General features: G+C 36.7%; 1 protein-coding gene and 1 long non-coding RNA gene across 3 annotated transcripts in view; one reads left to right on the top strand and one right to left on the bottom strand.

Annotated features, from left to right (window-relative positions):
- Nucleotides 1-23,921, bottom strand: part of LOC105476842 (clathrin heavy chain) — a 75,045-nt gene that overhangs the window by 1,992 nt on the left and 49,132 nt on the right. The window contains exons 14-32 of one of the 2 annotated variants that reach the window (XM_011733101.3): nucleotides 23,346-23,509; nucleotides 18,536-18,661; nucleotides 17,515-17,657; nucleotides 15,230-15,464; nucleotides 12,572-12,694; nucleotides 11,037-11,182; nucleotides 10,617-10,800; nucleotides 10,227-10,419; nucleotides 9,632-9,789; nucleotides 9,267-9,431; nucleotides 9,047-9,154; nucleotides 8,797-8,964; nucleotides 8,527-8,676; nucleotides 8,307-8,438; nucleotides 8,078-8,188; nucleotides 6,855-7,025; nucleotides 6,271-6,492; nucleotides 5,049-5,069; nucleotides 1,358-1,433 (exon numbers count right to left, since the gene is read on the bottom strand). In XM_011733101.3, the coding sequence (XP_011731403.1) occupies nucleotides 1,358-1,433; nucleotides 5,049-5,069; nucleotides 6,271-6,492; nucleotides 6,855-7,025; nucleotides 8,078-8,188; nucleotides 8,307-8,438; nucleotides 8,527-8,676; nucleotides 8,797-8,964; nucleotides 9,047-9,154; nucleotides 9,267-9,431; nucleotides 9,632-9,789; nucleotides 10,227-10,419; nucleotides 10,617-10,800; nucleotides 11,037-11,182; nucleotides 12,572-12,694; nucleotides 15,230-15,464; nucleotides 17,515-17,657; nucleotides 18,536-18,661; nucleotides 23,346-23,509 (2,796 nt within the window). The remainder of the gene's footprint in view (nucleotides 1-1,357; nucleotides 1,434-5,048; nucleotides 5,070-6,270; nucleotides 6,493-6,854; nucleotides 7,026-8,077; nucleotides 8,189-8,306; nucleotides 8,439-8,526; nucleotides 8,677-8,796; nucleotides 8,965-9,046; nucleotides 9,155-9,266; nucleotides 9,432-9,631; nucleotides 9,790-10,226; nucleotides 10,420-10,616; nucleotides 10,801-11,036; nucleotides 11,183-12,571; nucleotides 12,695-15,229; nucleotides 15,465-17,514; nucleotides 17,658-18,535; nucleotides 18,662-23,345; nucleotides 23,510-23,921) is intronic. The other variant, XM_011733102.3, reaches the window with a different exon arrangement.
- On the top strand, nucleotides 12,603-23,351 carry LOC139359595 (uncharacterized). The gene is made up of 3 exons (XR_011615690.1): nucleotides 12,603-12,724; nucleotides 19,285-19,336; nucleotides 23,142-23,351. It is a non-coding gene; the product is annotated as an uncharacterized lncRNA (long non-coding RNA).

The raw sequence follows: 23,921 nt of genomic DNA on the forward strand, positions 1-23,921 counted from the left end.
GCAGGAGAATCACTTGAACCCAGGAGGTTGCAGTGAGCCGAGATAACGCCACTGCACTCCAGCCTGGGTGACAGAGCAAGACGCTGTCTTGGGGGGGCGGAAAAAAAGACACATTCAGACATTCTTTAGGTGTGAAATACATTAGAACATACACCCTCTATCAAATACTATGTTGACATTCTTTCTTACAAAGTTTAAATCGTTGTTGGTCATATACAGAAAACATGACCTGTAGAGAACTTGGCTTAGAGATGGAAAGCAAGTAACACCTCTCTACCCCTACAAAACAAATATTCTTAACCTCCCACTACAGTGTAAACCTAGATCAAGATTTCTCCTACACAAAGGACTTCATGTCTTTGCTTTTTGTGGTTAACAACCAAAGCTGTATTTAGCAAACAAATTAATTTTGGAAACCAATTTTATTTATTTTATTTTATTATTATTTTTTGAGACTGAGTCACACTCTGTCGCCCAGGCTGGAGTGCAGTGGTGCCATTTCAGCTCACTGCAGCCTTTGCCTCCCAGGTTCAAGCAATTCTCCTGCCTCAGCCTCCCAAGTAGCTGGGACTATAGGCATGTGCCACCACGCCTGGCTAATCTTTTGTATTTTTAGTAGAAACGGGGTTTCACCGTGTTAGCCAGGATGGTCTCGATCTCCTGACCTTGTGATCTGCCTGCCTCAACCTTCCAAAGTGCTGGGATTACAGGCGTGAGCCACCACGCCCAGCCATAATGGTCATATTTTTATGTTCCCTCACCTGGTTACTGTGCTTCTACCTATACTCTTCAAAGTGATTGTTCAAATGAATCTGTTCACCAACTATGAAATGGAAAGGGGCAGTAATTCAGACATGTAGGTTTAAGAAGACATGAAACTGTCTTAAATATTCACTTGAGAGTTTGAAGATCCTATCTCTCTGGAAAGTTCTCAAATGGAAACTACCCAGTTATCTGCCCCAGTTAGAATTTAAAATGAGGATGTATTCTTTATGTAAAGCATACTAAAGACAGCCTGGGCATATTCTCTCATCTTTTGCTCTTTTGAAAATGGAATTCATCAGTATTTCTTTTTCACTAATTTATGAGCAGGTAATGAATGAGGGACCAGATGATAGGAAAGATTCATGTTATGATCTTAAATGACTGTTTTTGAGTTTTCTTGTATTTAGGATTATTTTAGTGAATAATATCAACACCTGCTTTACGACTTCTCAGAAAAAAAAATTATAGAAAGCAGTATTTCTTAGCAAGCCTTCTGCACTTTAGAAGCTTGTTGTATTCTATTTTGAGGCACAGTCTCTAAATAATTAAATACTTATCTAATGAATTTTTTGAGGTTACAGAGAGAGATTACCATAAACAATGGGTTGTGTCTCTGTAGCTTGTTCTTCTTCTTTTCTCAGTGATTCTGAAGCATCTAATTTATCCACCTGGAGAAAAACACATCATGTTAATTAGCACCCCAAAAGTATTATAAACCTAGGTTTATGGCAGAAAGTGGAAAAGCCTTAGTATGTTAAATTCTGTCAAAATAAAACAGACTAGAAAGAACATTCTCAGGCCCCCTTAAATTCAATGGCAATGTTCATACTTCAGTCCAGGTGGTTTTCAGCACTGTCATTATAAACCCTCAGGAAGGAGGGATTTATAAATGCCATAAAAGCTCACGCCAGACTAAAACTGGGCATGCTAGGATGCAGCCTGAGGGAGGGAGAAAACGAGAAGGAACCACTTTTCAAATGAAGTTTAAAACTGATCAGAGGTAATAATGAACTCATGGTCTGGCAATACTTCCCTCCCCAGAGGAAATGGTATTCAAAAAAGTTAAATGAGCCTAGTGACTGGACAAGTACTTGTGCACAATAAGCTGTTTTTTTGCCAGTTGTGTATAGCTTCTGATGATATTGGTTATAGCTGCAGACTGAAGTTTAAGATTCAAGTGGCTCCATATTCAATCTTTTTGTATAAAGAAAGGCTGCATGTTTAATACTGTGTGTGCTCTGTTATCTAAGAAGTAATCAGTAAAGCCTGATCTTGTCCCAAAAATGTTCGCTTTTAATTAAGCCAAAAGTAAATGGCTACTATATGCTAACTACTCTTCAAAGTGGATAGTATCAGAAGTAATTCTGTAGAGCAGTCCAAATGTATTAGTGAAAAAAAGGAATTAGAATGCCTAGATCCTTCCACTGACTAGTTGTGTGACCTTGGCAAATCATTGCACTGGCCCTCAAATTTCCTTCTCTATATAATGAGAAGGTTGAACAAAATGATCTGCAGTTTCTTCCAGGCCTAACATGATTTGTTTCTGTAATTCTGTAATGAAATAGAGAGAAGTGACATTACAACACTGGGACTAGAGAATCTCCTTCACTATACAAATTCCATTGCCTTTTACACTATATTTGTCTTTCAATATTTAAAAGCTGGTCTCTCAACCAAAGCCTTATACTTGGTCTATCATTATAGCTAAGTAAAACTAAATTTCAAACCTCAATGTTATCTATTACTGGTGGTTTTCAAGGTCATAAATGTGCTGGATGAGATAGGGGGACCAAAGTGCAGGGGGGAACACTTTCTGAATGTTCACCGCATGTTCTTCAAAAAGGCAAATTGTGAAAAATCACTTCAGAAAAAAAAAACTTCAGTGGAAAAGTTTGTAAAATCCAGGTCCTAAAAAGATTCAGGCAGCACCTCATTTCTATTTGAAACTATTAAAAAAGTATCTTTCAGTCTTTGCATAGGCCATTAAGGTTAGGGCACTGTTTTACATTTAATTGTTTCATATTAAATACCACGAATATGAGTCTAATCCATCTTAATTTGTTAGGGAACTGAAAGTTTGAGAAAAGTAAGCCTAAGTAGGCTCCTTCAGATGAAATGTGGTTTTTCTAGCCTAGGAAGATGGATTAGTTTACTTCTATACACTATTATCCTATTTTATAGTCTAAATGATGTGTTACAAATTACCCTAATACCAAATTAAAGACTATTATGTAGTATAAGTACCAGATGAAATGCCCATTTTTTGGCATCCACACTTAGAACAAAAATTATTACATTTATAGAACTTAAAGCACAGCTCTGTGCCATCAAGGGTCAGATGGGGTTTTGCTAACTAACCAGTATTCAAGAATGAGCTATAGAAGTTATAAAGAAAAATACACGGATGTCTGTACATTAGTAACTTCTAAGAAGAAAAATGAAACAACCAAAAAGCCACCACTGCATAATACATTTCCTGACTTTCGAGGAAAAGAATCTGAAGTGAACATGTGTTTAAAAGTTAAGGTCTGAATCAGATGTTGAACACAGAAGTCCTATTAGAGAAGCACATGGAAGACTTAGAAGAGCTGGCAATATCACAATGCCCTGGCATACACATAGGAACTCTGGGTATAGGGGGAAGAATTCTGAAGGAATAGCATCAAGCTAAGCAAAAAATTCTGATTCTTCTATATGATGGGACAGCCTCTGGCACAGGGACTTTCAATTTTTGTTTCCACTGATCCAATTTAGATTGCTCAAAAAAAAAAAAAAAAAAAAAAAAAAAGCATAGAAGGCTTTTAAGAACACAAGCTTTTGTTAAGAGCTGTAACAAAAGTTTCTGATCCTTGGATTTAAAAAGAAAAATTACAGGTAAGCATGTCAATGAATTCAGTTCCATCTGTACTACTGAAAATTCACTAAAATGTAAAAGGCTTTTCCACAAAGACTGCAATATGCTGCAGAGGAAAAGTAACATGCAGTCAGTTATTTTGGTGTATGTGTGCATGAAAAAAAGGCAAAAGTACTGAAGCAAGAAGTGAGATCTGAAGATGACTTGCTATACAGGCTCTCAAGAAACACACACAGCCCACAGCAATGCTATAAGAGTTTCAAAAATAGTATGATGTAATTGCAATGACTGTTGTACATGCTCCATTTAAAACAATGCATAACACTGCAGTTCAATTACCTGTTTTTCACACACACGCTTTCTAACTGCCTTGCTTACTAGCTGCTGAAGGGTCTCACACACAATGCATTTTACTCAGGTTTGCCCTAAGTTCCAGTGGTGACTCCAGTTTGGTTCAACATAATCCCAAGGCATTGTCCCCCACCCAAATTATTTTCAATTTGTTTCAACTCTCCTTTACCTTCCCACCCTTTTCTAACCACAATTTGATAACAGACGTAAGTTTGTTTCATTCATATTGGGATGGAGACAAGCCAATGAAGGAAGCAGCAACCAAAAGGTGCCTGAATTTGACCTCCTTGGACAAGCCAACTGATAAATAGGAGAGCAAATTTTAGGTAGCTTCAGTGGTATGGCCTTATTACAGAAAGTAGAAGTTAATACTTTGTTAAAAGTAATTCATGTTGCTTAGCAACAATTATAGCAAGCTTGGCTCTCGTGATTAAAAAGGTTTTGATTCCTCTTAAAAATGGACTAGCACCATAAGAACTGGACACCTGGAGAAACATGAGGAAAGTCTCTTCGGAAGCAGCTAGTATCTCTTGTATCTACTTTCAGCAAAAAATTAGTAAGAATCAAGAGATCAGAAACTGGATCACAGTCCTTCAATACCAAAAAAAAAAAAACCCCAAAAAGCCTTTTAGGGCATGTATATACATATATAAATTCAACAACTGTCAGGCAAGCTCACAAAGTAAAACCAGAGGCTGTTTTAATTTACTTCAAGTATTATGATAGTCCTATTAGGGTCCAGATACCCTGACAGGGAAGAGAAATTTCCTGTTACTTTGGAATTAATATGGAAACTCACCATACTCAGTTTTTCATAATATATTTAAGAGAGACTGTGAACCAACTACTGATTAGCCTCCTGCCCTTCCTAAAGCCTATTAGCCGATTAGTAGCAAACGTCTACTAATGTCCTACAGTTCTATTAAAGTTATGTTTCAAGGGACTTGCAGAGGCTTTAGTGAAAATTTATTGGGGGGAAAAAGCAGCAGCAGCAGTGTAGAAAAGGAAGGAAAAAAATCATGCAAATTCCTTAGACTTAGTTCTCCAGACTTAAAGATGGAAAAGAATCAACTTTCACCTTTTCCTTTATTGCATCAACCTGCAAAGGAATTCAGAAGGTGCAGCTTAGAAAAAAAATCAAATTCCATATTGAGCATAAAAAGGTAGAATCAGCAACAAAGGTTTAGGGAAGAAACATCTAACCACTAAAAAGGTATGAGAGAAGTGAAAATAAAGGGCATACTGGAAGCAAAATTTAGATTTTTCTGTAACTTCAAAGCTTACTGCAGAAGAATTTATGCTACAGTATGAAAGAAAGCAGCTTAATCACTAGTAAAATTTACAGCACTTAGGTTAACAGCAGCTTAGAGACAGGTCTCACAAGTTGGCATTATGTTTAAGAAGCTATTCTCATCTATGGCTAAAACATGTTGGCTAAGACAAGGCAACATGTTTTTTCTTACATTGAATACAGAAAATGTTAATTCTTTAAAAACTTGAAACAGACACAATGGTATCTAATTAAATGATATCCTGAGGAAAAATTCAGTGTAGTAGGGGTTGTTGGTAGTGCTCCCACTCCCCCTACCCCCGCCTTAACTCAGGCAGGCTGAAGGAATCAGTTGGGAGACTCTGATTTTAATCATGTTTTTTGCTTTGACAAAAAGGATCCTCTAAAACCATTTAAAAATGTTCTAGAGAGAGAAAGCTAGTAACTGCTGAAGACAGAGTGAGTAAATTCTTACATCAAAAAGGGACACTAAGATGAACAGTGAATTTTACAAGGCAATTAGACCCCCAGCTTGTTTATGTGTTCACCTCCTATGATATTTTTAAATCAGGGGTTAAACTATCAAAAAAAATTGTGAAGATTAAAAGGATGTTAAGAATATACATGCAGCTTCCCCAGGGGAAACAGGCATAGACATCACTAAAGTCAGGAGCCAACCAAATAAAAGGGAATCTACAATAGTAGTTATGATTATTTGAGTTACAAGAACTGAGTTTGAGAAAAATGCGACTTTGAAATAAAATTTATCGAATAGTTTTTAAAATAAAAAAACAAAATATAGATTATTTTCACAATCATAAATACACTGAGGGTAAACAGCTACATTTGAGTTCCCCTTCCAAACAGTGTCATTTATCAGCTATTAAAAATTTTTCAAAATAACAGGAATATTTTATGATCGACTAAATGACTGACTTCTACTAAATAAAAAAAATTAAAAAAATTAATGTGCATGTAGAATTTTACATGTCTGCAAGAAAACTACTTCTGAATACACTTAGAACATTACCTTTGTCAAGTATTCCTTCATGACCTGGATGAAATAGGGCATGGCAAAATCCATGATATTGTGCCTCCATGCAGTTTCTAGGACAACATCTGGCCTTAAAAGATCGTAACAGGTAAACAGACAAGCTCCAAAGCACTCTCTTTTTTCTTCCTGCAAAAACCACTGCAGGAGTTCTTCAGCCAACTCAGTATCTTTAGATTCAGAAGCATACTGCATTGCATCCTATTCAAAGAAAATAGTGAAAGTCAAAAAACATTAGACCCAACATACTAAACTAGTAAACCAAGAAAAACAATGGAACCTTTCCAATATAAATCTGGTTTTGCAAGGGGGAAAAAAGCCTCCTAGTTGTATCATTTAAATTAAAATTTTCAAAGAACAGATAAGCTAAAGGCCTTTTTTTCCCCCCAAACAAGTTTGACCTTAACATAAGAGAGCCCCTAGAATCAAGAAATCCATTAACTTAAATTGCCTTAAAGTCAGTTCTCATATTCACAAAACCAATCCTTTTATTTATAGAAATAATCACTTGTAACATCATTTTAGGCCTGGTTTAACAGCCCCCGCCCCGCAACTTTATCAACCTTGTAAAGGCTGTCTTTCTTGCACAGCTCTACACTCTGTTTCCAGCGATTGTTGCCTTTGAAGAGATAAGCAGCAATTCTCCTGAACTCAATGAGTTCATGTTTTTCCAAACGCTGAGCAAGCGAGATATTGTCAAAGTTGTCATAAGCATCTATTGATGTTCGCAGAGCCTTAAAAAAAAAAAGCCATCCAAATGCCAGATCAGTATTTTGTTTAACATTATATTCCGTCCTCGATCAATGAGCCCCTTAGATGGTAACATGTAGTATGACACCTAGATTCAAGCATCAAAAGGTGTTTTTTCACCTTACCTAAAGATAACATTTTCTCCAAGATATTTCAGTATCAAGGACTAACATACGGCTATGAAACTGACGAGATTTCTAATTTGGAGGGCAAGTTTTGTTTTTTTTTTTTTGAGATGGAGTCTCCCTCTGTTGCCCAGGCTGGAGTGCAGTGGTGACACAATCATGGCTCACTGCAACCTGCCTCTAGCATTCAAGCGATTCTCCTGCCTCAGCCTGCCAGGTAGCTGGGATTACAGGCACGTGCCACCACACCCGGCTAATTTTTTTTGTATTTTAGTAGAGACAGGGTTTCATTGTGTTAGCCAGGATGGTCTCGATCTCCTGACATCATGATCTGCCCGCCTCGGCTTCCCAAAGTGCTGGGATTACAGGCGTAAACCACCGCGCCTGGCCTGGAGGGCAAGATTTTATTCCCTAGAGAAACTTCTGATAAAACTCAGCATGGCAGCAGTAAGATCTGCATGCACGGAGCCTCAAAGAAAATCAAGAGAGAAAAAAAGCTTCACTCTACTTGACTTTTGCTTATGCGAAATCCTTCGTAAGATAAAGTTTATACAAATACTAATAAAACAGTAGGAAAGAAAAATGGTGAATATAGTTAATATCAAATAAATTTTATGAACTAGTTAAGTGATCAAAGACATTTTTGACTCTACCTATAATCTAGATGTTAGAGATAAAGTAATCATATCTTTTTTCAAAAGCAGTATCTTATACAAGATCTGAGCAAAATTCTGAAAACTTGGCACTTAATTAGAAGTAAGATTTATCAATCCTGAAACCTTACTAAATTTAGATCCTAGGAATGCAAGCAACTACTGTTTACAATCCTAAATGATAATGGCGTTTTTGAAAAATGGGAAAATGTAACTTTATGAGTCTTAAGATTATGTGCAATAATCAAAAGGTTTTACCTGATAATCTTCTTCTGTAATAAAGAGGTTGTTCAATGATTCATTCACAGATTTGTTGTTATGGTTCTGAACTGAACGCAAATATGGTTTCACCAGTGGTAGCTGTTTAACCTTTAAAATAAAGAGTTTGTTACAAATATAGCACATTATTGAAGTCCCAGGGACAAAAGTTATCCTAATATGTCCTAATTCCTTGCTATGAAGCTTTGGTTTAAAATTATTACTTTACCTTGCTGAAATAATTGACTGCACGAGTGTGATCCAACCGTGGAGACAGCACCATCAGCAAATCATTTAACAACAGAGGCTTGAATTCTAAATAGAACTGTATTGCTCTATAGTATAGTTCCACATTGGCAACCTATAATGGGAAAATCCATATATAAGTCAGTTACTTCCTAATGAGCTTTCTCCTTCTGAATCCTTTATCTTCTGAAGAAAGTACACACCTTGGTAATGATATCTTTGAACTGCCCTTCTTTCCAGGCATCAGTTGGATGATTCATCATGGTAATTATGGCATTATCATATTCTTCATACTTGTCATACAAAAACACCAGTTCTGCCCAAAGATGAGCTTGTTCTGCAGCTCTTAGCACCTGCATAAGACTTAATTGCTTTAGATACGAGTCTAGCTAACAGCCTTAAAAAGAATAAGATATTTTGAAGTATTAGTTTTAACTACACAGTTGCTTCACTGTGTTACAATGACTGGTTACCTTGGGAATATTCACTCTAGACCAGAACAGCTCCAGGTGCTCCCTCATTTTCTGAGGCTTAAATTTAGAGTATAGAATAGCTAATTCAGTAAACATTCCCATGTGAGCTCGCTCAAGTCCCAGTGCTGCTTCCAACATGGTAATCAGCTCTTCAAAATAGCCACGATCCTGAACAAGAGAAATGTGCAGTTAAAGATAGAGTATCTATGGTAAAAGATCTCAGGTCATATAAAAGTTTCTTGTTAATTACCTGATAGTAGTTGATAAGTTCTTCTAATTCATCTGCGTGTACAACAATATGAAGTCCACACATCTGAGCAAGACGGAATTCTTTCCCATCTACACAGGCGAAGCAGACCTAGAATAAACATTTCCTTTCTGTGAACTCAAATGTAAACATGGCTAGTTGTTTAAACTAATGTTTACAGAGTGTTTCTTTAATTCTTCACTCAAACTTGGGTTTAGATTACCTCTTTCCATGTTCGAGTACTGTTAGCTTTCCTAGCCCCATCAACAGCTGCCTGATATTCACCCAGGTGAACCAGGGTAGATGCCAAACGTCCAAAATTGGAAACATTATTGTACAACAACTTAGCAGCATCATACATTTTTTCATCATAACAACGGTCACCAACCTGGAAAAAAAAAGGTAACGCATATTCAGTAAGATATTAGTGTGAGCTTAATCCTCTTTTCATATTCATACCTTCACACTGAGAAATAATTTGTTTTCCTGTAGATTTTTCCTTGGAATTCTTCAGTTATGATGTTTTGATCCTACTAAGCTAATCAAGTAGCCCAACTAGTTTTTCTTAAATCTGAAAAGGAAACCCACTTGTTGGATATGAGCATTATTTGGTCCATTGATAAATTCTTCTAACTCTGCAAGGCGGTTTGTTTTAGCCAGCGCAAATATCAATTCTGTTTCCACATAGGACTCTCGAGCCTTCTTACGGGCCATCTGCAAGTACTTCACCAGTTCTTCCCAGTTTCCTAAGTATAGAAAAAGAAAAAATATATCCAAACACTAACATCCCAGTTTATCTTTCACCCAAGTAAATGAAAATTGCTCATTTCCTTTTCAAGGAAACATGGATAATGACAAATGTAAACTGTGCAATATTTCACTTCTGTATTATCAAAGACCAAATGAATAGAAGAATTCTCTTTTTCCTTAAAGTTGTAAGATTAGAGGATTATCAGGATTTTATGAGACTTCAAAAACAGAAAATTTATCTTCCCCACTTGTAAGTTTTGTGAACTTACAAATTCACAAAATACAGCCTCTTTTTATCTGGACTAAGATGGAGTACTAAAAGTTTTCACAGGAAACCATGCAGTATCCAACTCTTCTACAATTCAGAACAGACAGATATCTTAATGCTTAGCTTAATCATTTTGTGAGGTCTCAATACATTAAGAAGTCATACCACTAGTATTGGCAGCCTGAACAACTTCCATGTAGGAGGAAGGATCGTCTGCTTTGATATAAGAATCAATGGCTTCTTTCACCATTCCTTTCTGCAACTGGGCTTTTGCAAGTTGACTCCAGACCGCAGGTTCATTGCAACGTTCAGCAAACTCATATGCCCGATCCAAGTTTCCAATATGTTCAATTAAGACCTAAGTACCCAAGTTTGAAATTGGGGTTAGAGTAAAATCAATCCTACCCAGAGCAGTTACATTTAAGCTGTTAGTATTTTATTGCTCTTCTATTGCCATAGGAACAAATAAGGCCCACCCTCACAGGACAGTGCATACACTGAATGAGTAGAAGACATTACATTTAGTAATTCAACTTAGGTAATCTAAAGATTTACCTGAACTGCTGAAGTATTGACATCAAATTTCCGGAAAATGGCAAATGCTTCTTCAAACAGCTCATTGCTGATGGCGATATTGGCAATATCTGGGGCATCATAATTATCCAAGCGGTTAATATACTCCATAACACGTGTACGGTCAGCTTTAATTGCGGTGAGGATAAGGAGGTTTTGCAGATTCCTTTAAGAAACAAAAGAATATTTTAAATGCAATATTTTAAGTTTATCAGACATAAAAAAAAAACCACTGTGACTAATAGAGAGGTTTTTGTCTCAAGAGATAGAGTGAAGGAGGGGGGATATTAGAAGAGTGAGAATTCAGGCAACTTTCTCTGATCTTTTTGTTCCTTCCCAAAACTGATGGGCCATTATTAAAGACTGACAATAAACAGCCAATGGATCCCTCTGAAAGCATACCTGTGTTCACTGAATACAGAGTTATCAAGGACAATTTTCTCCAGCAGTTCAATCAGTTCATTAGGAAGGTCTGCAGTCATGAAAGCCTTGACAGTTACTGACACTTCTTCAGGGTCCTGAGTCTCAGACAAAGCTGTTTGTACAACCTACAGAGGATATATGGGACATAAGTATTGAGAATCAAGTTGGTTTTAAATAAGGATAAGTTGGCCTCTCATTAGAAAACTTGAAATAGGCAGAAAAGAATGAAGTAGGAAAAAGACCTTTAAATTTACACACAGAGGTCTTTCTACACAAATCTATACAATATGTGTAATTCTACTCTCTTGAAAAATTACTCTAATTATATAATTTCTATCTTTTCTCTGATTAAAACATTATCCAGGCTAGCAATCATCATTATCACTTTAGTGGCTACACATAATTCAAAATTCAACTACACAGATGTGGAACTATAGTATCAGTAATTCTTCTAGTTTTGCCTATTTGCATGGCTTTCTAGATGCTGCAATGATTTCCAACCACCCCCTCCACATCCTTCCCCTAGGAAGCTTTGTAACTAGTTGGAATGTTCCTTAGAAATGCTTCCTAGGAAAGGAATGAAATATTAATAGCCTTCAACCTATTTGTTTCCAAAATGTTTTATTTATACTTATTTCAGGAGAATTTTAAGACTCATTATTAACAACCCTTCAATTTTTAGAGCTTTTAAAATATGTTGTCTATTTTATTTAGGTATAAAAGCCCATCTCATGTGCAGTTCTATACTTCTTGTTAGTAAGATATAACAGATGCACTTGGTCTTTTGTATTTTCTCTTATCCTTAACTTTTGCTGACTTATTGTCTTGAAGTTTCCAATCAATTTAGCCACTTCTTAGGCGTTAATAGCAATCCTTACTGTTTAGTTTGTTATTTTCCTTTTAAACTATGATGAACCGAGAGAGTTTTATGTAATTAAGTCATGTCTTTTAGGATGTGTTTTCGTTTTTTTTGATACAGTCTCGCTTGTCACCCAGGCTGGAGTGCAATGGCGTGATCTCAGCTCACTGCAACCTCCGCCTCCCAGGTTCAAGCGATTTTCCTGCCTCAGCCTCCCAAGTAGCTGGGATTACAGGCGCGTGCCACCATGCCTGGCTAATTTTTGTATTTTTAGTAGAGACGGGGTTTCACCACGTTGGCCAGACTGGTCTCGAACTCCCGACCTCAGGCAATCCGCCCACCTCGGCCTCCCAAAGTGCTGGGATTACAGGCGTGAGCCACTGCACGCAGCTTATTTTTCTTAATGTATGTTATATACATATTTATACTTATATAAATTTACATTAATTTATATATAACGTATATAATCAATTTACATTCATTATATACAAATGAATGTAAATTGAATGTATATAAATTTTAATTTCCTTCTACTTTGTATTGCTTTCTCTCCTAGTTAAATATGATCCATTTGAGTATATGATGAGGGGATTGTATCCACAGTTAAAAATGTATAATTTTTACTGACAGTCATAAATATGTTTGCCAATGTTACCTGGTCAATTAGGGGTCTCCTGTAAGGATTGCTTTCCAGCAGCACGCTGCCCCACAATTCTGGATCCTTTCGACGTACCAGGTAGCGAGAAAGACTTTTGAAGAGGGAATTCTCATTGCAAACCTAAAGAAGATATGACAGATCAATTTCAAGGTAAAAAGTAAAAGACTTTTTATAGCATTTTAGAGGTTATTTCCTATTCTTTAAACTCTGTTTATTGATAATCTTACTGATATTGGACCTACTTTTGGACTTTGATTCACATACCAGTAATATACTGTTTTAATTATACAGGCTTTGTAATATACAATTTAACATCTGGTAGGACTAGTCCACTTTTACATTTTTCAGTGTTTTACTAGCTGTTCTTGTGTGTTTATTTTTCCATGTGTATATGCACATATATGTACATAAGTGAGCACATGTATGTACATAAATATAACTATTTCCTAGCTCTGACCACTGAAAGATCTTAGAAGCAAATATACCTAAGCTCAGATCTTGACTTCTAATATTTTCAGAAAATAGGAGTCTTGCTCTGTTGTCCAGGCTGGAGAGTGCAGTGTTGCGATCGTAATTCACTGCAACCTTGACCTCCTGGGCTCAAGTGATCCTCCTATCTCAGCCTTCTGGGTAGCTTCGAACCAAGTGCATGGTACCTCCCCCAGCTAATTATGTAATTTTTTGTAGAGACGGGCTCGCTATGTTGCCCAGGCTGGTTTCAACTCCTGGGCTCAAGTGATCCTCCTGCCTCAGCCTCCCAAAGTGCTGGGATTCTAGGAGTGAGCCACTCACCTGGCCCAGATCTTGATTTCTAATACCATGCCCCAGTAAAAGGTTCCCTAGAGAAATGACTGACTCCAGGGCTGCAGAAGGTACAAAATGAGCTTGGTGTATTGTGTGCCAGAAAATAAGTTAAAATGCTCAAAGAACAATGAGCCCATGACACAAAGACACAGACTGAAGATGTTCTCACCAGCTGGGACAATTTGAGCATCAAAATAAATAGTAATGGATTGCACCCCATCGAATAAAATCCAAGAGTTCATGAATGCATGAGTGTTAACTGACAAATGTGGAGAAACTGCTAGAGTTTGAAAAATTTTCATTTTGCAACCAACACATTAAGAATGTTTTAAGCAAGAATCAACATGCTGGGCCGGGCGCGGTGGCTCACGCCTGTAATCCCAGCACTTTGGGAGGCCGAGACGGGCGGATCACAAGGTCAGGAGATCGAGACCATCCTGGCTAACACGGTGAAACCCCGTCTCTACTAAAAGTACAAAAAAAAACTAGCCGGGCGAGGTGGCGGGCGCCTGTAGTCCCAGCTACTCGGGAGGCTGAGGTTGGAGAATGGCGTAAACCCAGGAGGCGGAGCTTGTAGTGAGCCGAGTTCGCGCCACTGCACCCTAGCCTGGGTGACAGAGCAAAGACTCCGTCTCAAAAAAAAAAAAAAAAAAAAAAAAAGAATCAACATGCTAAATTAAGGGAGGGGGTAAGAGGATATTTGCATGGTCTTAAGTGTCTACTTACAGACTGTTTAATATCTGCAAGAGGGTAATAATTATATAATAAAGAAATGTTACAACTTGATAAAAACTGACAAAGGGGACAAATGAACACTGTGTGCTTCTGGATATAATACCATGAGAAAAAACAAACCACCACTGAAGCAGTATTCTGGGTGGAAATGTATAATCTAAATCTAACCTTCAGGAACCATCAGAGGAATCAAAATGAGACACATTCTATTTTTTAAAAAGAGACTTTACATTTAAATGAAATATAGAGAATAGGCGAGTCCATAGAGACAGAGTACAGTCTGGTGGTTGTCAGGGGCTGGGAGGAGGGGGTATGTGGAGGAACTGTTTAAGGAATACAGGGTTTCCTTTTGAAGTGATGAAAAATTGGAACTAGATAAAGGTGATTATATAACATTGTAAATGTACTGAATGTCACTGAATTGTTCACTTTAAAATGGTTAATTTGATGTTGCTTTAAATTTCACCTATATAAAATAGTTACAAATAGAAAAAGCAACTATCTGTTTACAAAAATATCAGTGTCATAAAAAACAAAAGACTGAAGAACCATTCCAGAGTACAGGAGACTAAAGAGACATGAAAACTACATGTCATATATAACCTTAGACTAGAGGGGAAAAAACTGCTACAAAGGACATCATTGGTTAATTGACACAACTAGAATAGAACAGATTTTTAAAGGTATCCTGTCAATGTCAAACTGACTGAAGCTGGTACATTTCATGTGGTTAATGAAATAGAATATCCCTATTCTTAGGCCATACACTCTGAAGGGGTATAAGGCCATGATGCATTCAACTTATTCCCACGTGGTTAAAAAATAATAGATGTGTGTAACATATACGTATGAATGGTGTGCCTGCGTGTAAGAGTGTGAGAACACAAATGGTAAGGCTAATGGGGTTAAAACATTAACAAGTCAATCAGAATAAAGGGTATATAGACTTTATCCACTATTTGGGCACTTTCAGATTCACAATTATTAGCAAATAAAGTTTTTAAAAAGCACCCACTGTCCCCAAATGTCCCATATTACCTAAAATCACCCTGAACCTCTCATATAACAGGTTTTTTAAAATGCAGCTTTTTTACATATTCAGCTGGCAGTACTCACATTAATAAGTTCCAGATCACACTGGCCACGTTCATAAGCAACACAGGCCAGATGTGGATCTCTCTTCTCACAATACTTTCCAACAACGCGACTGTCATAGTAGGGATTTTCACGAAGAAATCTCTCTGGGTTGTTATTACTGTCTATGTAGATTTTGGCTAAGGCATTGTGAGTAGCAGGCTCCTCACAGCCCTCATGAATTCTGGCCTCTAGCCAAGGCAGAAGCAGTTTCAATCTAGGAAAAATGGGAAAAAAACCTCACACACACATACTGCATTATAAATAACACACTCTTGACATGCTAACTATGTAAATACCTTATGGTCTACAACGTGCTTTCACTTTCACATACTTTTTTTCCCCTTGAGTACTGCTACATTGCCCAGACTGAAGTGCAGTGGCTATTCCAGCCATAATCATTGTACACTACAGCTTTGGGCTCAAGTGATCCTTGGACTCAAAAGATGATTGAGTTGCCCAAGAATAAAAAGAAGGTATATAAAGCTATTTTCACTCTCCCAGATTTATCTGCTATATGATATACCTACCTGCTTACATCTGAATAAAAGATTAGAGAGTCACACAGTGTCCTTTCTTTATAACACGCAAAATATCTAGACCTTAGGAAATTTTGTTTATGGATAGAATGGGTAGGTGATATTATATAGGCCAGATTATCTGAGAGTTCTTTCAGCTCTTAACACAGTTAACTTACAGCATTACCTACAGCCAAACCCTAAATACATACTGGGAATAAAATCTGGTAGCTTTAGAAGCTCTGGGTTTAATGGTTGTAGCTGTCATATAAACACTCCATCAAGGAGCACAGTTTTGCTATACTACAGCTTATTTTGGTAGTCCTGATGACCATGCCTGCTTTTATTTTTATTTTAAAGCCAGGGTCTTCTGTTGCCCAAGCTGGAGTGCAGTGGTGGGAACATGGCTCACTGCGGCCCTGACCTCCTGGGCTCAAGCAATCCTCTCACCTAAGCCTCCCTAGAAGCTGGGACTACAGGCACAAGCCACCACGCCTGGCCCAAGCCTCTTTTACCAATGATTTAACATTAAAAGTAGCCAAAGAAAAAGCATTATTCTGTTATTTTGTCTACCAGTTCATATGGTTATTATGAACACTCCCATTAGGGAGAAGACAATTTTAATAAATAGAGGCGAATATCCAGCTCCTAAAAACATGCGCAATCCAAGATGTGCCATGTCAACTTAAGGAATAAAAATTAGCTAAGGCATGTCTAGACTAGTGACTTAGAGGTGAATCTAGCTTTTCACAATATAATTTGTCACAATATAATGTGTCACTTAAAGACTAAATTATCTAACTGTTAACTGCCATTCGCTTGGAATATGCAATAAGATTATTTTCAGGTAATAGATTTAAGACTCAACTGAACCTCTTATTAAATGTTAAATTGTTATGACATGAAATTACTTGAAACTAGGCTCAAACCTTTAAGTCAGTATTAACTGTATATCTCTATTATCCTTAAATGCAAAATTTTTCCATGTTTGAAACATTCTAATATAAATTCTAAGAATATAATTAGTAGATCACCTATACCAACTCAGGTTAAAATGAAATCCCACAGACTTTCTTAATTTCTTCTTATATAAACAGCAGAACTTCCCACTAGCATACCACCTCACCACCCTCATTTACATCAGTACTTCCTAAACACTAGTTCCTCAGAATGTTCCAGCTAAAAAAAGACTTCATAGTCTGTAAGTTTTAGAAGCACTTACACTATATTCTATTGGAAATCCATATGATCATGTATTATCATGTTAAGGTACTATAAATTAAACATCAGTTGAATTCAAGAGTTGCACGGGGAACTCTTTTTGCCTCATACTTAAATAAACACCACGCTATTTGTTTTTATTAAGCAGCTTTCTCAGGTTGGAAACACCACACTATTGATCAGTAAATAATTAGTTGTTAAATACATAGGTATCACACCTAACTAAACAGGAGACTTAGTACATAGTTTATATTAAAAACACATAAAGTCAAACTACATAGCTGTAATTATAAACATGCCAAAAAAAAGGATCAACCAGGTTAACAGATATGCTATGACAGCTATAATGTTTCAGAAAACAGATTTTTTTTGGGCGCTATTAGCTAGCTTATCACCTCTACGTGAGGTGTCTTCAGGAAATTATTCTCCACGTGTTGTTGAGTAGTTTTGGAACAACTGACTACCTATATTTTTATCTATTGCCATGCTAAGAAAGAGTAACTTATCCCCGTTAAAATGGTACTACACCTGTTTCTTTTTTCAACCTCAGCAACAAGCTCATCAGTAGAGAATTGACCTCTTACAACAAGAATCAAGTTTTTTATGACATCTTCAGAACAGTCAACATCAAGTAATCCTCCAATAACCACAGGAAGTCGACTTGGATTCACCTGTGGTTAAAAAAAGTAGAAGAATGTCATTGTTATTAAAAGCAAAGAGGAATTAGAAAAAATAAAACCATTTATCTCTATCACTTTTAAGCTCAGTTTTTCTTTAAGTTCAGTTTTTAAATTCAGTAATAAACTGAGGGTCTAAATTTGCAACTAGATAGAAGAATTCAGCAGGAGGTCCGGCTAAAAGCAAGACTTCATGGTTTAATAAGTATTGAAAGCACATATACTATATTCTCTATTAGGTACCCAAGCATTGTTCCATATGATAAATAAGTCCAAAGAAACTACAGTCAAAGATGACTATGCAAGACTATCTAATTAAAAGGCTCCCATGATAGCAATACTGCCTGTTTCTACAGTTAGAAGGTGAAGTATCTAATAGCTGTTTGAAAACTCTGCTTTAGAGTCTAGGGCTTCTACATGGATACCTCAAGGCCTATCAAGTTAGTAGGGCCGTAGGCCACCCAACTTTTTCAACAATAGCAGTTCTATTCTTATATTTTACACACTTGGCAAGCATTTCTTTTCCCCTTCCCTGAGTAGGCTTGCTAGGAAAGCATGTAGAATTTTATGGGGAAAAAAGTATTAAAAGCAGCTGGGCATGGTAGTATGCACCTGCAGTCCCAGATACTTGGGAGGCTAAGGCAGGAGGATTGCTTGAGCCCAGGAGTTTAAGGTTAGAGTGAGCTATGATTGTGCCACTGTATTCCAGCATGGGTGACAGAGCAAGACCCTGTCTCAAAAACAAAAACAAAAAAACCCATGTTAAAAGCTGCAGACCACTCTTATTGAGCACAGAGTTTCAAAAGGATTTCCAGAATATGAGAAATAAAATCTACAGTAAGATTATACCTTTACATTACCTACATACTTACCTTCTGTACATATATCTCTATATACTTTTGAAGATTATTTCTATATAAATAGAGCACCAAATCATGGACAAAGTCAAATCGATCACATACAATGATAAGTGGTAGCTGATCTGTTAGTTTCGCTTCCTGAAAAAAAGACAAACAAAAGGAAGCTTTAACTTTCTCCTTCTATGAGGTATCGAATCTATGTAAAATATGAGAATCTGTTCTACACTAACAAGAGAGGCTCACACAAGCATGGCTCTTCTGTTAAAGAAAGAACGTCCCAATAGTTGAGTGTGTACATCCCAGTTTCAGTAAATTTTTACTAAGCAATACTTGGATTCACACAGCAAGATACCAGGTCCTTCCCATACACACCCTTTACCAGAAGACAAGAGTAACAAATTAAGATACCTGAGCCAGCAGTGGCTCTCAGATGAGAGCCACTCATCTGAGAGTCACCACACTGGGACTTTCATTGGTAGTCACATTTCCATTGTATTTGAAATCAACTTAATAACTATAGTCACATTGTCAAACATATGGCATAAATGGCTCACATTTGTTTCAAACTAATGATTTTCTATCCCTCCCCACATCCAATCTAGACAACCAGTCTCTAATACTCTATTATAACAAAGCCTACAAGGAGCAGCATGATGGTGACTACATGTGGCCATAAGAACCGCCCCCCACCCCCCCAAAAAAACAGCATTTAAAGAAAAGACCTCTTTAAATTGCCAACTGCTTTTACCATTCCATTACAGATACCAAACTACAATCCTACTTATAGACTGACATAGAAGATGTTACAGACAGGTAAGTAAAACCTGTACTGGGCATTTACCTGATACATGTCCTGTTACATTCCACAGACATAAGGTAGAGCACAAAAAACAACAGTTTCCATCAGGAATTCATTTATACACAGTGAAACATTCTTCAATAAATGATTCCTCTAACACAGTCTACTAGGGAAGCAGAACTAAGTAGGGTAGAACTTTCCCCAGTGATGGCCACTAAGAACATTATTTTCAAGGTTAGAATAAAATGGCTCCTGAGACTAGGGGATATTAGTTACTCAATTATAAATAATACAAAGACTAGTCTATGAAGTGTTCCAAGAACACCAAGGTAAATCTTAATTTTAATTTAGCCATCCTAAATTAAAAAATAAAAATGTCTGTAAAGCTGCACATTTTCGACATTAAGGAAGGTTTTCTAAAGCAAGTATTGTTTAACACCATGGAAACTCTGCACTAATAGCTGTTACAATCATTTCTAGAATCTGTCTGCATCTATCTATGCAAAAATTTTAGTATGTTATGTTTTTCCTACTAAATGAACATCAAAAAAGTATGGATCAACACACTAGTCATCTTACCTACACACATATAAAATATTTTTGTTAACTTTATCACTTACAAATAATCTAGGATTACTTTATTTTCATGCATAGGTGTTTAAACTTCTGTGGCAAATAATTCCACTTTTGTGGAATACTAACTGTATTCCAAAAGAAAATTTCAGATTTAAAAAGACAAAATCTAGGTTATTTTCTTGATTGCTAAAATTTGCACATGATTTTATACATGGTAGAAATGTTATTAACACTTTAATAATACTAAATTACCTACTAAATGTTTAATTAACCGCCAGTTATAATGGTTAAAGATTTTAAGATCAAACTTGAAATTATATTAACATAGAGGTTTTCTTCAACATAAATTTGTTCATTTAACAAATATTTAAGAGTACCCAAGTATCAGACTCTGTTCTTAGTTACTGGAGATACAGCAGGGAACAAAGGAAGCAGAGTCCATTCTATCAAGGAACTTACATTCTAGTGGGAGGAGACGTACACAGTGGTGTTATAAAGAAAAACAAGCAAAATGGGGTAGGAATGGGTTCTATTTTAACAGGGCAACCTGAGACATCCTCTCTTATGACATTCAATCAGAAACCCAAAGAAGGAGAAGGTCATGAGAGAATAAGTAGTACAGGGCACAAGCAAAGGCCTTTGGGCAGGACAGGGTTGGGGGAGTTCCAGGAATAACAAGCAGGCCAGTGTGGTTGAAGATAAACCAGGAAAGAAGAAAAAAAGAAAGGTAGAAAATAAGATCAGAGGTAGCAAGGAGCAGATCATGGGTCTGATGAACAGTTACATGCTTTCTACAGAGAGTTTACAGTTCTACAAACTTAGGGCATAAGCCATGTGATGCTAATGACACAACTTTATCCTGCTCACAGGGTACCTTAAAGGAGAAGTTATGTTCTACCAATCTCTTTATTCCTGGTGGCTAACACACAATTGGCACTCGAATATTCAAGATCAGAGTCAACGGTATTTTTCTTATGACACAGGGTTTACTTACAACACCAGTAAATTATCATGTAGCTAGTACCTCTAAAATTCAGTTTAATGACAGTGGTAAGAGGCATCGTAACCATGTACTACAGGTTAACAAGGAATCTATTATGTTCATCCTCAACACTGGCATCAGAGGATAAATGTGATAGCTGCATCTTAGTATTGAGCTCCCATCTCAAATTATGTAGACATAAGACACTAAATTCACCTCTAATCCTGGCCGGAAGTAAATTCCTTCAAAGAGTACAAATTGATATCAAAGAGAAATAAATACCTGCCTGACAGAAATCCCATTTAAGCTGACTCCACCTTTTCCCAAGGCTTATCACTTATCAGTAATAGTTACTACCTCAACATCTATAGTATACAAGGTACTTGATAAACATAAGCTTATGATTGAAGAAACTGAGGCTGAGGCACATTCATTAACTTGCCTGAGGTAACGGCTAGACATATACTGAATGAACAAACAATGGCTAAGTAGAATTTGAAACAGGTCTGACTGACTCAAAAGCTCATAATCCACATCCACACCCCTACTATATCAGGCTTGCACCTAATTCACAAGTGTGGAGGGGAAATCTTCATCTGATTAGATCCCATGGGATATGCAAACCTAAGGCAGTACCATCCTAGTACCCAGAGGATTATTTTTTATGTCTTTACTAGAGGATTTTTTTAAAGCTCAAGAATGTGATAATTAAATGATAGCAGTTAACTTCATTTTGCCTTCCATATATATGTAACTCAAATATTAAAATCCAAAGCTAAAGAAGTTACAATTTAAGCATAAAAGCTGAGGGCTCAATAAAAACAAAAATCATGTAAGAATCTGGTAGTATTAACACAGGAACAGAAAACCAAATACTGCATGTTCTCACTAGTAAGTGGGAGATAAATGATGAGAACACATGGACACAGGAACAACAGACACTGGGGCCTACTGAAGGGTGGAGGATGGGAGGAGGGAGAGGATCAGGAAAAAAACTAATGGGTTGTAGGCTTAATACCCGGGTGACGAAACAATCTGTACAACAAACCCCCATGACACAAGTTTACCTATATAACAAACCTGCCCACGCACCCCCCTGAACTTCAAAGCTGAAAAACAACAAAAAAACCCCAACACCCCCTGCCCCCAAAAGAATCTGGTAGCAGTTTGTTTTTTTTTTTTTTTTTTGAAGGAAATAGTAATGATACTCACAGAAGGAAGTGAATCAGTAGTATGGGTACACCAGTCAAGCATAGAGTATCAAATCTTTCTCATCTGGAGGGGTTTTTTGATACCAGAAAGTTTTGGTCCAAACATAGCATACTAGCTAGGTTACCCAGAATATTCATGATGGCCAAAGACATTATAAAGCTACACTTCTTTGAAAAGTGTATCTTTTAATCTAAAATGTAGAGCAATTTCAACATTTTGACTACCTCATTACACTAAAATCCCTAAGGGTTTTGCTATTTCATCTAGAGCCCAGGTAGTAAATTCTTCAAAAGAACAATCTGCCAGTGCAACCACAGGCACAAATGATGATGGTCTGGGAGCAGGAAAAGCCTACTTTTTGCACTGTATTCTACAATAAACATTTTGGTTTCACTTGTAATTTAAAATTCTTCCAAGACAAAAAATACTTCAGCACTTTCTATAAAGTCTCAGGAATCATTTTATATATATATATAAAATACACACACACACATAATAGGCAGTGAGAGAGCAGTAATCTAAGTGTTCTGTAGTTTTCCTGGTCTTTTAGAGATAGCTATCAACTTTAAAGTTTTATTTCCCTCACAAAGTAACTGGTAGAATAAAGCTAAAGCTAAGTTAAACATTAAACAAAATTAACTGCCCTTAGGGATCTTCTAGAGTTCAGAATGTCTCGACCATTACTCCTCCCTGCAACACAGGTGGTCCTTACTTCTCTATAATTCATTTCATGTATCACAAAGCTGAGCATTTTGTTTGATCTTATCTTTAATTTATGAATTATATATGAATAATATTTTAGTTTCTAGAGTTGGGCAAACTTGATGAAAGAGGTAAGCCTATACATTCCTTAGATAACAGATCCCTTTGCCTACCATAGAGGCTCCTCAAAATGGTATGAAGAGCAAGCTGATGTTAATATTCAAAAGCCTAAATGATTCTCAAATGACTCTGAAAGTATATAACCACTTTTCTAAATTTTTCCATCCAAAATTAAAATAAAGGAAATTCCTTTGAAATAATGCTATTTTTTTTCTTCTTTTAAACAGATGGTCATTCTTACTCACCGATTTCCTTCCGTATTTCAAAGGAAACCACAGAGTATTATGTTGGGAAGAAATAATCCAGCACACAACTTAAGAATGCTAACAATTTCACATTTAGGGAAAAAATATTTTTGAACTACGACCAAACCCTTGTAGAACTGCTAAACTGGAATCCAACCAGAAAACACGTTACTCAAAACCACTTACCTTAAGAAAATTCTTGACTCGCTCAGGATCATAGCAGTTGCTTTCTCTACAGATTCTTTCTACTTCTTTGATTTGCCCAGTCTTGCAAGCTGCCTGAATGTATTTAAAGTGCACATCTGGGTCCTGACTAAAGTTAACAATGGATCCCAGAAAATAAAAGAGACCTTAAAGAAACAAGTAATTACAATTAAGCATAGGCACACTTTTGAGAATGACTGAAAAGCATTTATGCAATTAAAAAACTGTTACATTGAATACTCCCAAATATAAGTTGGTTGCTTAAAAAGCTCGATAAAAATACTAATTATTCCATTAATCAGATCAGTAAAATGGATTTGCACTTTAATCCTAAAGAACAGACAATTCAACCCAATGTTTCCTTTTTTTCTTTTTTATTGAGGCAGGTCTCTGTCACCCAGGCTGGAGTGCAGTGGCACGATCATAGCTCACTGCAGCCTCAAACTCCTGGGATCAAGCAATCCTCCTACCTCAACCTCCTAAGTAGGTAGGTGCATGCCACTATGCCAGGCTAATTTTTAAGAAAATTTTTGTAGAGATGGGGTCTTGCTGTGTTAC

This window comes from Macaca nemestrina, chromosome 17 (genome assembly GCF_043159975.1).
Source record: "Macaca nemestrina isolate mMacNem1 chromosome 17, mMacNem.hap1, whole genome shotgun sequence".
Lineage (NCBI taxonomy): Eukaryota > Metazoa > Chordata > Mammalia > Primates > Cercopithecidae > Macaca > Macaca nemestrina.